At 35.7% G+C, this 16258-nt stretch overlaps 1 protein-coding gene across 1 annotated transcript; it reads left to right on the top strand.

Annotated features, from left to right (window-relative positions):
* Positions 1–2939: 2939 nt before the first annotated feature.
* LOC113080122 (acid-sensing ion channel 1A-like) lies at positions 2940–16032 on the top strand. The gene is made up of 10 exons (XM_026252347.1): positions 2940–3316; positions 5780–5975; positions 11485–11632; positions 11705–11832; positions 11908–12058; positions 13393–13449; positions 13558–13711; positions 14438–14529; positions 15026–15105; positions 15667–16032. Exons 1-10 carry the CDS (start codon positions 2940–2942, stop codon positions 15784–15786), a joined length of 1503 nt encoding a protein of 500 aa, XP_026108132.1. The 3' UTR covers positions 15787–16032.
* The last annotated feature ends 226 nt before the right edge of the window (positions 16033–16258 follow it).

Here is a 16258-nt window from a genome sequence, read left to right as displayed (position 1 = left end):
ACGCCCGGGTCCCAGCCTCTGTGGCGTCCTGATGGCCGCAGGTTCCAATGTGTGTGCCAATTTTCAAGAGTTTTTGAGTATGTTAAGGCCCCCAAAACCCCCCAGAAGGTTCATAAAAAATAAAAATAATAATAAGAAGAATAATCCTTAGGGGAACAATAGGGCCCTGTGCCCATTGGCTCGGGCCCTAATAATCCTTAGAAAAACAATAGGGCTCTTCGCCCCTTCGGGCTTGAGCCCTAATAATAGACAAAGCAGATACAAGAGGGTCCTCGCACCTCGGTGCTCGGGCCCTAATAATATAATATAATATAATATAATAAACTTAAAAAGTACCATGGTATTATATAAAGTAAATGACTATATTCATGCACCATAGTATTTACATAATACACAAGGTACCGTACTTCATATAATGCCTTGGTATTACCATGGTACATGTTCGATAAACAAGTCTACTATACTAACAAAACTCATTAGTATAGTAAAAATTACCTTGGTATTAACATGGTACTATTCTATAAAATATAATATACTGTACTATGGTACTGAATAACTGATGAACTGCACCATGGTATTTACATACTCCAATGTACAGTACATAACAGAATACCATGGTATTATTGCCATGATGTCCAATAAACAAAACAGGCTACAGCATTACAAAAACATGACAAAAAAGTACCATGATAATAACAGCATTCTATAATACCATATATCTATGGTACTGAATTGCTACTATACCATGGTATTACAGTTCCATGGTATACTTCCAATAAACAAAATAGGCTATACTTACAAAAATTTACGCAAAAAGTACCATGGTATTGATACTACCATAATGTTTTAGACGTATAATTGTAGTGCCATGGTTTACTCTGATGTACCATAGGGTAGCCTGCCATGGTACATGGATTTCAATGTTATAGTATTACCATCTGATATATGGTAAAGTCGCAGTACGTTGGATGTCATAGCATTTATGATATTCCCATACTAGGTACTTGTTCTTCTGAAAACCTGGCATAAGCATGGTACATGTCCAAAACACGGTAATACGATTATGGAACGTTTTCTTATAGTCTACTGGATAAATAATTCTGTGTGTTCACGCCCACAAAACTCCCACCCACTCACCCACACTCTCTCTCTTTCACACAATCACGATCCTTGGCTTCCTCCATTAGTGCTTCAGGAACGTCACACGAGAGCATCCAGCGCATGCACGAATCATTATTTAACACAGAAATGGCTTTCCATCAGTCTGTCGGTTGGACGGCGGGATCGGCTGGCTTCTGCACGAACGCCGGAGCAATGGTCTGATAACTGCATCGCATTTCAGGTCCAGCATCTTTCTGAGGTGCTTCAGGTAACGCTCGTGCGCTACAAGTGACGCTGCTCTACAGTCTCTGTCGCTCGCGTTGACTGTGCGTTAATGAGAAGAAGAAAAAAAATGACACAAATGAATGCCAAAAAAAAAAATGCAAGCATGTTTGATTTTGGGTTGCAATATGTTGTTCTGATTCTGAGATTTTCCTGTCAGCTGATCTGTAGACTATAATTAAATGCTATTGGGAACAGAATATCTCTGTAGGTGTTTGAACTATATACAGGAGAAGAAGCATTGACGTACAAAGTCTTATACTTGCATGTTTTAAACTTATAAAATTTTTACTACAAACAATAATTGACAGGCCCCCTGCTGATAAATTGTTTGATAATTACTCATTTCACTTCTTATAGTTTCAAAAATAGTTTGCATTTGTTAATTAAAATAAAGTTGTGATAATATATAAATATTAGATGCAAAACTTAAACTTAAAATATAGCGAACAGGATAATTTATTGTGATGTGAAATATAATGTCAGATTGCTTCGCATAATGGCTTTATTCACTGTCTTTCAATTGTGTTATTGTTAACTAAAACTAGATTCATTAAAATGATCTAACCTCACAATCTTATTTCCCAAAATTCTTGGAAATAAGGCTAAAATAAAATATTTAATAGATTCATAATGCATAATGTTAAAGGTGCTGTAGGGAACTTTTGTAAAAAAATATTTTTTACATATTTATTAAACCTGTCATTATGTCCTGACAGTAGAATATGAGACAGATAATCTGTGAAAAAATCAAGCTCCTCTGGCTCCTCCCAGTGGTCCTATTGCCATTTGCAGAAACTCCATCGCTCCCAGTAAAAAATAACCAATCAGAGCTGTGGTCCGTTACTTTGCTTGTGTTCAAAATGTAGAAAAATGTATATAATAAGCGAGTACACCATGAATCCATTTTCCAAACCGTGTTTTAGGCTTGTTCTGAATCACTAGGGTGCACCTATAAAAAGTTTTTATATTCGGACTAATTTAGATTGCTTCGGGGGTACCGCGGCGGAGTAACCCAGTACCTTTGTGATTCTTCATACATAGACATAAACAGAGAGAAGTAGTTCCGGCTACGATGTTCTTCCGCAAGACGCAAGCAGTTCTATTTATTAACCGCTAGAGCGTCAAAAGTTCCTTACCGCAGCTTTAATATATACCTATAATATTAGATTAAAAACTTAAATGAAAATTAGAAATTTTGCTTCAGAATTTTTTATTTATTTAAAGTAATTTAAAAATAAAAATAAAATAAGCTATAAAAAAACTAATAAAAATGACAAAAGCATATAACAAAATGAATAAAAAAAAAACTGGAAATGTCAAATTAAAAGTTAATTCAAAATAAAACAGCTATTATTGCCACAGTAAAGAACATTTCATTGTGTTTCACAGACTATTAACCAATAATAGTTTCCAGCCTAGCTTAATAGTTTCATCCCAGGATGACATCTTTGCTGAAGGATGTCACACTTATGATCACAAGAACTACTGAAGTAAAACATGTCCCTCTGTGTTTAACATCTCAGGAAGAGTTTCACAGCTTTAAGAGCTGTGTGATGAAGACATCAGTGATGGATCTTAAAGTGGAACCTATGGACATTGATTACGACCAGCCTCCTCCTCTCCAAGTCTTCGCTCACACCTCGACTCTACACGGCATCTCTCATATCTTCTCCTATGAGAAGATCACGGCCAAGTGCTGCCTCTGGGTTGTGTTTTTCCTCAGCTCACTGACCTTCCTCATGTACGTCTGCATCGACCGGATTCAGTTCTACCTGGAGTACCCTCACGTCACAAAGCTGGATGAGATCACGACGCCCATGATGGTTTTCCCAGCAGTGACGATTTGCAACCTCAACTCTATCCGCTTCAGCAGGATCACACGCAACGATCTGTACCACACGGGCGAGTTGCTGGCACTGCTGAACTCCAGGTTGGTGAATGTGTATCAGTCGAGGGACTGTGGTAAAGTTTTAATAATGAGCATGAGTCACTCGCTCAGTAGATTATGCTCCCGTATTCCCCACATGAATGCACAAGCACACTGGAGTGTAAATGTTTAGGGTGCTTTTATTGAACTTGACAAACGGAAATGAAAAAGCAGAGTTCTGGGGAGTCCATGATGCTTTAGTCATGGTATCGTATATATTTCTGTCACTCCTGCCTCTTCATCCTAAGTGCTTTTCTGGCAAATTGAAAGATGCAGTCTGATTATTGTTCATTTTTTAATTGAGGAAAGTGCACTCTTAAAAGTAAAGCTTCCAATGGGGGGGGGGGGGGGGTTGCATCAATGCCATAGAAGAACCATTGTTCCTTCCATAAAAGAGCCTTTCGGTGATCAGTTCTTAAAGGAGTAGTTCACCCAAAGATGAAAATCTGCTGAAAATGACTCACGCTCAGGTCATCCAAGATTTGTGTCCATAGAACAGATGCAGATTTTGGGAAATGTTGCATCACTTGCTCACCAATGGATCCTTTGCAGTGGATGGGTGCCGTCAGGATGAGAGTCCATACAGCTGATAAAACATTACAATAATCCACAAGTAATCCACGCCACTCCAGTCCATCAGTGAATGTCTTGTGAAATTAAAAGCTGTATGTACCATTTAGGTGTTTCAACTTTAAATCATCGCTTCTGGCCAAAATACAGGTCACTAATCCACAATAACGCTTCCTCCAGAGAAAAAAATCCACCCCTTACATCAAAATCCATCAATATATGTATTTGTTGTGAATTGTTTTGGTTTTAAAACAGGACTTGATCTGTGAAGATTTCTCTCCTGATTCAGACAAGATTACTTTTTCACTGGAGAAAACAATATTATTGATATAGGACTCAAATTTTTGCCAGAAACAATTGTCTGAAATAAGGTAAAATCATCAATAAGATATTTTTTATGACATACATGCAGTTTTTTAACAAGATGATGGACTGGGCTGGAGTGGTGTGTTTTTATCAGCTGTTCAGACTCTCATTCTGACGGCACCCATTCACTGCAGAGGATCCTTTGGTGAGCAAGTGATGTAATACTAAATTTCTCCAAACCTGTTCTGATGAAGAAACAAACTCATCTACATCATGGAGGACCAGAGGGTGAACCTTTCCTTTAAGAGGATTTTAATCATCTAAAGAGCGTTTTTCCAATCTAAAGAACCTTTTGTCCAGTGGAAAGGTTCACTAGATGCGAAAAGGTTCTTTACTGAACCATAAATGCCAATAAAGAGCCTGTTTTTGAGTGTGACACGTTGACCGTGTAACGTCAGATGACATGGATCTCTACTGGAGGTGCAGATCCAATGGTAAAATATTTAAGTAAAATGATATCTTTAGCATAAGCATCAGTATCATCTTCCATCTGGCATTAGGAAGTGGTGATTGAGTTACTGCAGTGTTGTAACACCCGGTAGCTGTGAAGTGATGTGATGTGGGTTTGAATTGGACTTCAGTCATGCCTGCTTCTGCATTCCAAGTGCTTCTGCACTCTGACAAACACACACACACACACACACTGTCTCTCTTTTTCTCAGTTTTATTCTGTATTCAGTCCAGTGTGGCACTTTTTGACATGTTTACAGAGAATTAACCTTGAATATTTTCATCTTCCTGAAAGGACAGCTGAATAGAACATGCACAGCTTTGCTGCATCCAGGGAAAGGCATAAAATAAATAATGATATTGTGTCATTATTTGAGCTCAGTTATGAGTGTAGACAAACTGAGATTCAACCTAGAGTTTGCTTCTAAATTTGACATTTCTTTATCTGTGTAGCACCTGTTGCCCTCATTTACTCAAACCTTCCTTTCTTTTGTGGAACACAAACAAAGATGAAGAATTTTGCAACAGATCTTTTTATTTTTATTTTCATTATGTGACATATATCCTAGTGTTATTTTAGTTTTATTTTATATCATTTTTATTCATATTTGTTGTATTTTCACTTTAATTTGAACTTAATTTAGTTTTTCACCTAATGTATATTTGTTATTTATTTCAGCTTTATTTCTGTTAACAAAAAGATTTTTAATAGTTTTAGTTAATGATAAAACCCTGATTTGCATAACGTCCTTTTTTTATCTGTGGAACACAAAAGAAGATATTTTGAAGATAATTTTTCACAATGATGATTGAGTTATGGCATTTCGATTAAGAATTATGAGTTAAATAAAAAACAAAAAAACGAACATAGAAAACATATGCATGGATAAATGTTTCATAAAAGGATGAATAAGATGCATTTTGAAATTAGATATGAATTTCAATTTCTTGCCAACTTTAACAATTAATAAAACAAACAAAAAACCTTGTTGAAATTAATAGCTTAAACCAGGCTAAAGTTTGCTTGCCTTGACTGGTTTAAACTGGTTTAAACTGTTTTTTTGTTGTCTGTCTCTATAGACATGAGATACGGGACACTCACCTGGTTGAAGAAAGCGTGATGGAGGTTCTCAAGAGCAAAGCAGACTTTCGCTCCTTCAAGCCGCGTCCCTTCAACATGTGGGAGTTCTATAATAGAACCGGACATGACATAAAAGACATGCTGCTCTCCTGCCAGTTCAGAGGTTCACCGTGTCGCCCTGAAGACTTCAGTGTGGTGAGGCTCTCTAGGGATGCACAGTGATAAAGTTCTTTGAGCTCTTTTTCCTTTTTCAAGTCCATTCTGCAGCCCTGGTGTATTTATTTGATGCGAATCTCTCACGGAGCGCTGGAGGCTTTTTCTAGGTTTCAGCCAAATGCTGGGGTGTGATATTTGACAGTCCAATCATTTACGCTGCTGGGATCAAGTTTGTAGTTCTCGAGATTTCCCAGGGTTCCCATTGTGCTGCTGAGTTGTTTTATCGCTTTCATTTCACAACACTAACAGAAAGGACCAAAGAAAATATTGTTTTTTTTTTATGTGTCTAGCAACATGGCAAAACCAGAGCTCAACTATAAGGATGTTTGCGTGCAGAGCAACAGCTGTTGTGTGAATAGAAGTGCATTGAAATTTTATTATGATGCATAATCTGAAAAATGTGCTATTTGAGCAATTTTCTTATCCATCAAAGCAGAAGCAGAACCTTTGTTTCTTTAAAAGATGTAAACATGCAAAACATATATATTTATTATTTTAGACTTATCATAGTGAATCATATCAGATAAAAACGTTTTGTTCACCCAGAAAAAAAATAAAAAAATTAAAAATCTTCTGCAGTACAGCATATTCCATGAAGTCTTTCAAACACATTTGTGTATGGTTACTTCGGAACTAGCAAAAAAAATAAATAATTCACAAAGATAGTGAAAAAATTAAATTTTATTAAACATGAAAATTTGACTTTTTTTTCTGTGAATTCTGAGTTTACACTTCTCAGTTCTGCCCCTTTTCTCAGAATTGTGAGGGGCAAAGTCTGAACTGTGAGAAATAAACTTAACACTGCAAAAAAAAGCCAGAATTATGAGATATAAAATAAAAATCATGAGTCAAATGTCTGAACTGTGAGATATAAACAAAGAATTGTGAGAAAAAGTCTAAATTGCAAGATATAAACTCAGATTTACAAAGAAAAAAGTCTAAATTGTAAGAAAAAGTCGCAACTACCTTAAAAAAAATATCCCATGTAGTAAACAAGCGTCTAAAATTTTCTTGTAAAACCTACTCCAATAATCTTGTTTTATTTACAACCATGAAAAATTATTTGTACAGTGTAATTCTCGTGCATGTAATGCAAGATAATGTAATCATTAAATACCATGGTATATATATCAGTGTACCATGGTACTGCCGTCTGAAACCACTGCTACAGTACTTTCTGTGTTTGGGAAGCCAGTGACTCAAACCTTACTGTTTAACTGTAAGCGATGAGAGCAGATGTGAGTAGCAGCTCATTACTGAAAACGAGCGTTGGAGCAAGAGTTCACTATGACACTGTGAGGACTACGCTGATGAAAAGGTTGCTTTGGTGATGTAACCACGTTTCTCTCCAAGTTTCCATGGCGACAACCCGTCTGAAGCATCTGAAGTCTTTTATGTGTGTTTATGCATGCGTGCGTGTGTGTGCATTGGTGATAATGCCCTACTTACCCAAATGCCAACATGAGCATATTGTACAGGGATTTTTCCTTCTCTAAATATAAATGCTTGTATAACAGCATTAGAAGTTCCCTGGTGAGCAAAGAGTCTCGCGAAACCTCTGCATGTTTCTGATTCCCCGATGACTGTAGCTCATCTTCCATTCCAGGCTTTGAAGAAAGCCTACAAATTGCGACTGCTCAAGGCTGCTTTAAACTCCCACTACAGGTTCAAAATACCCTGCAGCCTTTAAAATAGGTCAGTGTTAAATACTAGATTTGGTGTGATGTGTGTGAGAGAGTGCCTGGGACAGTCTATTCTTTATCTCGGTCTTTACTGAAAAAATAGCACAGTGAAGTGCACCAGACTCTTTTTTTGTAATTGTTAATGGAGTTTGAGGGATGGCTCTCCTCGGTCTGTCTTCATGGCTAGCCAGCTCTATTTTGTGGTTTTCAGCTCTGTGTAGCTACAATTAAATGCTTGATGGGTTTCGCTCTGGGAGGGGAATTGTTTGCTTCATTGGCCTTGAAATGCTGTTTATATACTCTCCAAACAGCTTTATTTGGCGCTTTCCACAAATAGGCTGCGCTTGGTGGTGTTTTTTCATTGGAGGCATAAATCTTATGTTTTTGTCATGTGACCTATTAAAACGTTTTTTTAAATTGAAGTAGCAAGTTCTTTAAAAAACATCAAATATTATTATTATTATTTATTTTAGTTTTTTTGGCCTGTTAGAGGCCTTGACTTAATCTTCTGTATCCATAATTTCTATCATAATTTTTATGTACTCTGTTGAATTTATATTTCATGAATTTTAGTAAAAAGCTATTTTAATTATCATTCTTAAATTATTTAAATTATTTTAAAATTTAATATTTAGCTGTCTACTCACACTTTGTGCACAATAATTGTAATAATAAATAAAATTGTAATAAATAAAAAAAAAATGTCTCTATTTAAAAAAACTGACATTATTTGAAATTGTAACTTCCAACAAATAACATGATATGGACTCTTTCTACAACATGGTGGGGGGGGGGGGGGGGGGGAGTAATATATATATTTTTAATAATTTAATTTATCATGAATTTGCCTTATGTTTATACACTGCCATTCTAAAATTGGGGGCAGAAATATTTTCTTTAAATAAATTAATACTATTATTCAGCAAAGATTAATTAAATCGACCAGAAATGACAGTAAAGACAAGTAGAATGTTACAAAAAAAATCTGTTCTTTTGAATTTTCTGTTTATTGAATAATCTTGAAAAAAAAATGTATCTCATTTCCCACAAAAATATGAAGCAGCACTACTGTTTTCAACATTTATAATAAGAAGAAATTATTCTTGAGCAGCAAATCAAATCAGTATATTAGAATGATTTCTGAAGATCATGTGACACTGAAGACTGGAGTTATGATGCTGAAAATTCTGCTTTGTATCACAGAAATAAATTACATTTTAAAATGTTTTCAAATATAAAACAGTTATTTTAAACTGTAAAAATATTTTACAATTTTACTTTTTGCTGTATTTTTGGTCAAATAAATGCAACATTGGCAAACATAAGAGAAACCAGAAAATACTAGTCAAAAATCACACACTCCTTTTTTTCCTGCACAGAGACTTCTTTAATAACTAAGTCAATTTTATCAGATCTTCAGTCGCAGATGAATAAATTAATTTGCAATGAATAATCTCACATGGTAATGAGACAGTGATTAAAGTGCCTTTGCATGCTGTCTGTGCTTCCCACGTAAATGATGTTTACAGTTAATCATGATAGTTAATTGGACTCCAGAGTGTTTGCCGAAGGAGAGAGCGGATGATGGTGGTGCAGGGGGAGGGGAGGTGTTTACATAAAGAATAAAGACCAATGAGAAATGCACAGGCTATCAAATGCTACTAACTGACTAATTTATGCATCTTTAACACAATTAGCCCATTAAAATGCTTTTTAGACGTACATTAAAAAGTTGGTAGTGACGAAATAATAAGGAACTGGCATTTTTCTAATGTTTTTAGCGTGCTATGCTGATGCAATAATTGATGCAACAGTTTGCATTTTTCAGATGTGAGCGATGCTTACCTGTGCAATGTTCAATGAATGCAATGTGTCTTGTTTTCAATTTATCAGCCAGAGAACATGATCATTTATATCAGTTTGTTTCTCTGCCTGTCAGTGTCCTCCATCTATCTTTCTCTCTGCTGTTTAATGATTTCTCCTCAGCTCCTGCAGCTCACAGGTCTCTCATATCACGCATAGCCATGATTCAGGCAGTCAGACTGATTGGAAGTGGAAAGAAATTCTACAGGGTTTGTGGCTATATAGATAACATATCTCATCCTGTCCTGATGAACAAAACTGTCCAGGGTGGTTTGTGCTGGTTAAGCTGATTTCCAAAACTTGCCTATAGCTGACTAACCTTCGAAAAATTAGCCAAAGAGAAGCAGGTTCAGTTTGGCAAGGCTAGATGATCTTAGATCATTTTTTTTTTTTTTTTGCAGGATGATTAACATTAGTTATCTGACATAGTGAGATGTTGGTATACATCTGTGCATATTTTTAGGATGTTGTGCAGGGATGGATTGGTAATCATACATATCGGGCATTTTCCGGATAGGCCGACGCACTTAAGGGGCAGACAGAATGTTTTTATTTATTTATTTTTTATTTTTCGCCGAGGACCATCTGTACAATTTCTTTAATGCTTCTGAAAGTCCCTTTTGCTGTAAAATAAAATCACGTGACGCAGGTCTGACGGGTCACAGGAAACCTCTCAGGATCTCCCACTATGTTTTCACCACAGTCAAACAGATGGAGTCGTGCTCAAAGAGAAATGTCTTGAAACGCTTTAAATGTTTAATTAACGAATCACAGAGCACACAGCGAGCGGGCCGAGTGCGGTGTGTGTTTGTGCGAGTGTTTCCGTGTTTCACACACTTGGATCTCTGTTTCCATAGGAACCGGCTCCCTTTAATAACTCTCAGCAGGTCTACAATGAACTTTTCATTTTTTTTATTCCTCTCCTGCTCTCTCATTGTTTATGTCTCATGTCAGTTTTCAATAATAGAGCGTTTTACTAGAATTGCTACTCATGTAACTCCTGTAATACCTCTTTATTTCATTCGGATCATTTTAGTAGGGCTGCGTGTCTTTTCTGAAAGCAATAATAAAGTGAAGCTGGAGGATTAAACATTATGGAAACATTAATACATTTTAATATTTGTATGCAAATGAATTTTGTCACTGTTTCGGGTAATGTAATATGTAATATAAAATCAGGGTCTGGAAGCAAAAGCAATCAAAAATCTTGAGTAGAAATCATTATTTATTTGTCCCATAATCTAAACATAACATTTGTTGTAAATTGATCAAAAGTGATGTGTAATGTTACAAAAGATTTCTATTTCAAATAAATGCTCAAATATTAATCAGCTCAACTTTTTTGGTGGGGTTGCTAACCCACAAACTGAAATGTCGAGCCACGTCTATGTTTTCAACATTGATAACAATAAAAATGTTTATTAAGCATCAAATGATTTCTGAAGGATCATGTGACACTGAAGACTGGAGTAATGATGCTGAAAATTCAGCTTTGCATCGCAGGAATAAATTACATTTAAAAATATATTAGAAAAATAGAATACAATACAAATAGAAAACAGTTATTTTAATTTGTAATAATATTTCAAAGTAATGCAATATTTTTACTGTATTTTTGGTCAAATAAATACAGCCTTCATGAGCAAAAGAGACTCACCGACCTAAAATGTATCCATATTTTAGTTACAGTGATATATGAACCATCTGTTGAGGTAGAGGTAGTGTTCCTAATAAACTAAGCTGACTTTTCCACATGCAAGCATCTCTCGCATTATCTTCATTTTGCAAAATAAAATATTTTTTTGTGTAAGAAGTAACACCAAATGAACAATCTAGTACTTGTGTTGTTTCCAAAGCCCTGGCCCAGTACAAATAAACAACACAATTAGAAACCAAACATTATTATGAAAGGTTTACATTAGTTTTCTTTGGTGTGTTTTCAGGTGTTCACACGTTACGGGAAGTGTTACACCTTTAACTCGGGTGACACCGGCGCGCCGCTGATCAGCGTGAAGGGAGGGATGGGAAACGGCCTGGAGATCATGCTGGACATCCAGCAGGACGAATATTTACCTGTGTGGGGAGAGACAGGTGAGGAACACCCCAGGTGCACACTACTCCTACTGTATATCCTTCCTCTCACGCTCTCGTTTTCTCTCACAGAGGACTCGTCGTTTGAGGCGGGAATCAAAGTTCAGATTCACAGTCAGGACGAGCCTGCGTTTATAGATCAGTTGGGTTTCGGAGTCGCACCAGGATTCCAGACATTCGTTTCTTGCCAAGAGCAGCGAGTGAGTGTCACATTAATACATGCTTTATATATTTGTGTTTGTTGTTTCTTTACTCTAGTACTATTTCTTTTTCAGCTGGTGTATCTTCCTGCTCCGTGGGGCAGCTGCAAGTCAACCCCGCCGAGCTCAGACTACTTTAAAGTGTACAGCATCAGCGCCTGTCGAACGGACTGCGAGACGCGCTACCTGGTGGAAAACTGCAACTGCCGCATGGTGCATATGCCTGGTTAGCCACTGCAATGATTCCAGCATTACATTTACAGCACTTTACTCTAATATTGTAGTTACTGTAATGATTCGCTTCAGAAGAGTCCATCAGGTCCGTGAAATAGTGGATCATTTATTGTCCGTGTTGTGCAATTAAATGTCAAAATGCTTTACATGATGTCTGTCAGTGTTGTTGTTGTTAACTAAAACTATTACAAACAAAAGTTTTTTTTCAATAATTGAGAATAAAGCTGAAATAAAATATAAATATTAGATGAAAACCTAAAACTTAAGAGCAACTAACTGAAATAGTTTGAGAGTACTAAAGTTACGAACACTAAAACTAAAATTTCAAAAGCTATATAATACAGTCTTTTAAAAAATTATAAAAATGACAATACAGAAAGCACATAAAATGTTTCAAACAAAAATTTAATAAAAATGGGAAACAAAAGTAAAAGATATTAATAAATACAAAGTATAAAATTGTCTATGTCCTTCTCTTTTTCTTATGTCACTTGACAAAATGACAAAGTTCAATTTTAGTGTTTGAAGTGTTTATATAGTGGGACAGTAAATTGTCATGTTACATAAATGCTTCAAACTGACCCTAAAGTCTTTAATAATTGTGCACATTCTAGATTTCAGTTGTTGTAATTATGCTTAACAGTCACATTTCTAACATACTAGCAGAGTTCACAACTGTGTTGAGGTCAAGTTAATCAAGCGAGTGAAACCTAATTAAACCTGCTCCTGTTAAACTGCCACTGGCACTGAAATCTAATTTAGTTGATTACAGAAGGCTAAATTAACATATATCAGTGTGGGATTTTAACTCGAGGCAATTTAAGGACTCTGTTATGATGCACAAGAAGTGCTTGAGGTTTTTAATACTTATTATGAATTGAGAAGGACTGTGTGTTAAGAACGTTTTGATCTTATGATTTATTTTAGTAATCTTTTATGTGCTTTTGTTATTTTTATTAGTTTTTTTGGTCACACTTTACAACAAGGTCTTGTTTGTTAATATAATAATGAGCAATATATTTCTGCAGCATTTATTAACCTTGGTTAATATTAGTTAATTAAATTATTAATGTTTGAGTTATGACTAATGTTAAGCTATCGCCCTTGATACTCCATCATACTCCATCATTCCATCAGACTTGAATGTATTTATTTCAAAGTTGCCATGTTTCCACTTTTCATCCAATATTTATTTTTATTTCAGCTTTATTTCAATGAAAAAAAAAGTCATTTTTTGAGAAAAGGCGATAATTCTGAAAATTAAGAAAATTATGACAGAATAGATTTTTGAGCAAACTATACTTAAGACATGTACTGCCCCTGCAGGTGATGCGCAGTACTGCACTCCTGTGCTATATAAAGAATGTGCACATCCAGCACTAGGTAAGTGACGTTTATCATGAATCAGTGTCAGGAACACAGTTTATCCTTCAGATCAGCCATGATTTTAATGTTTACAGTGCTATAATTTACCTTGTTCTGGTTGCACAGATTTCCTGGTGGAGAGAGACAGTGACTACTGCTCATGTGAGACTCCGTGCAACATCACGCGCTACAGTAAAGAGATGTCCTTTGTGAAGATCCCCAGCAAAGCATCGGTCAAATATCTCGCAAAGAAGTACAGCAAATCTGAGAAATACATAACGTGAGTGTTTCATAATCATTGATTGCTTTGTTACCTTGCTGAAGTACAGTTTTCCATCACAATGACTGTTTCGAACATTTCTTAAAGGTGCTGTATGTAATTGACTGTACTAAAGCATAAAAATGCCATGTTTACAGATATTTAGAGTTTAGAACTAGTTCACATACCTATTGCTCTGAAACACAATGCTACAGCCAGTTATTTTACTCTGAAATGTGTGTTCTGTGTCGGAATGGCTGTTTTTGTTTTGGTCTGTGTGATTCTGCTCATTGCCAATTCACCCAATAGGATTTCAATAGCCCCGGTTACCAGTTGGCAGAAAAAAATTACCTATTGCAGCCATGGAAATTAATTACTTAAAGCTCAAACTGGTTCAGAGATCACAGGGTCTGCCCAACCTAAAAAAACCTCAGCACCCATCTAAAAAGCTCTGTTACCAGAGGCATACTAAAACTGCAATAAATCACAGTTTAAAGCTTGTTTATTTCCATTATCAGCTTATCACTTTTTCCTGTTGTGTGTCTTTGATCTGGCAACTCACATGAGCATCAAGTATTACATACTGCACCCTTAATTGATTAACTGTGTAGATACCAGTACAACAGTGTGCTGTGTATTTTTAAAAAGACAAAAGGGTTGGATAATGTGTCACTTTAGCATTTTAGTTTATAATCTGCCAAACTGGATTGCCAAAAGCATCCTAAACCGTGTTGTGTGTGCTGTCAGGGAGAATGTTCTAGTGCTGGACGTGTTCTTTGAGGCTCTGAACTATGAAACCATTGAGCAGAAGAAAGCCTATGAGGTGGCCGGTCTGTTGGGTGAGTAAACACTATATATACAGTATATTGTACAGAAAATATTATTGTAATTTCAAATTATTTGAATATATTAAAAAAAGGTAAATTATTTAGTTTAATTTAATAAAAGCTGAAATGTATTTATTTAAAGCTGAATTTTCAGCATCAATACTCCAGTCTTCAGTGTCACATGATCCTTCAGAAATCATTCTATGCTGATTTGGAAACTGATACAATTTTTCAGGATTTTGTTATGAATAGAAAGAACAGCATTTATTACATTATGTCTTTACTGTCACTTTGATCAATTTAATGCATCCTTGCTGAATAAAAGTATTAATTTATTTCAAAACCAAAGAGAGAATATCACACACTTGTATAAGAAGCCACCTAGAAATTAGCCAAAACATCTTAGTGAATTTATAGCAACACCTTAAAATTGTGGCAATGTGTTTTGCACATCTCAGGCTTTCTTCGTGAAATGTAAATGTTCAGTCTGTGTGTTTGTGTGTTTTAGGTGATATCGGAGGACAGATGGGGCTGTTCATTGGAGCCAGCATTCTTACGATTTTGGAGCTTTTTGACTACCTTTATGAGGTAAGAGTTATAACATATCTGTATGGCTGTGTTTGTCCTGTCATAAACATTTCTGCTGGGATTTGTGTGGTGACATTTTTACTAAAGGAATATTTTAACCACAAATGAAAACTCTGTCAACCTCATGACCCAAACCCACATGATATTCTTTCTTCTGTGGAAGAATATTATTCTGTAGTATTTTTATTCACTTAAAAATATCTCGCTACATAACCCATTATAAAATGCCATGCTTATATACACTGCCATTCAAATCAGTATATTAGATTGATTTCTGAAGAATCATGTGACACTTAAGACTGGAGTAATGATGCTGAAAATTCAGCTTTGCATCACAGAAATAAATTACATTTAAAAAATATATTAAAACAAAAAACTGTTATTTTAAATTTAAATAATATTTCAAAAACATTAGTGTTTTTAACAGTATTTTAGATCAAATAAATGCAGCTTTGGAGAGCAAAAGATTGAATTGTAAATGACAAATTTTCATTTTGGAGTGAACTAGCCTTTCAAAGACAATATTACAGCATCTTTTTGTCTTCCTTTTTGTCTGTCAAGGTAATGAAATACAGGTTGTGCCGCTGCTCCAACAAGAAACATCACAACAACAACAACACTGATCACGGCACTGTACTCGGCCTGGATGACGTTAAATGTCACGTCAGTAAATTCCATTAACATTCCTGCAGAAGTTCCAGCTGTTTGCCTGCCAGTCGTATCCAGATTATGTTCTACATTTTAGCAGATGGCATCACATCACCAGCACGGTTGTGTTTTCTTCAGATTGTTCTGGCATCTTGTGGTTGTACTCTCTTTCTTATGCCTATGCGATTTTTGAGGATATTTCCAGAAATGTTTTGTGCTTTTCTGAAAAACCTGCTTTTGATTTATAAAGCAGGAATGTCAAAAAGGTTTGATATTAATTAAATTGTTTGATCTTTGTCTGCCTGGCCTTTTGCATCAGAATTGCATCTGCTAGCTTGAGGGGTTACTGTATGTGTCATATTTTATTAATTCTGTGCATCTTAAAGGCTATAATATGGCTGTAAATGCATTGTGACAAGCGATTCGTTGCACAAGGCAGTGTACGAGAGAACACCACTCTGAAAGGAAGAGCTCACCCTAAAAAGAAAATTTGCTGAAAATGTAT

Source organism: Carassius auratus, unplaced genomic scaffold, assembly GCF_003368295.1.
Source record: "Carassius auratus strain Wakin unplaced genomic scaffold, ASM336829v1 scaf_tig00030267, whole genome shotgun sequence".
In the NCBI taxonomy this organism is placed as follows: domain Eukaryota; kingdom Metazoa; phylum Chordata; class Actinopteri; order Cypriniformes; family Cyprinidae; genus Carassius; species Carassius auratus.
This window is presented reverse-complemented; position numbering and strand designations above follow the sequence as displayed.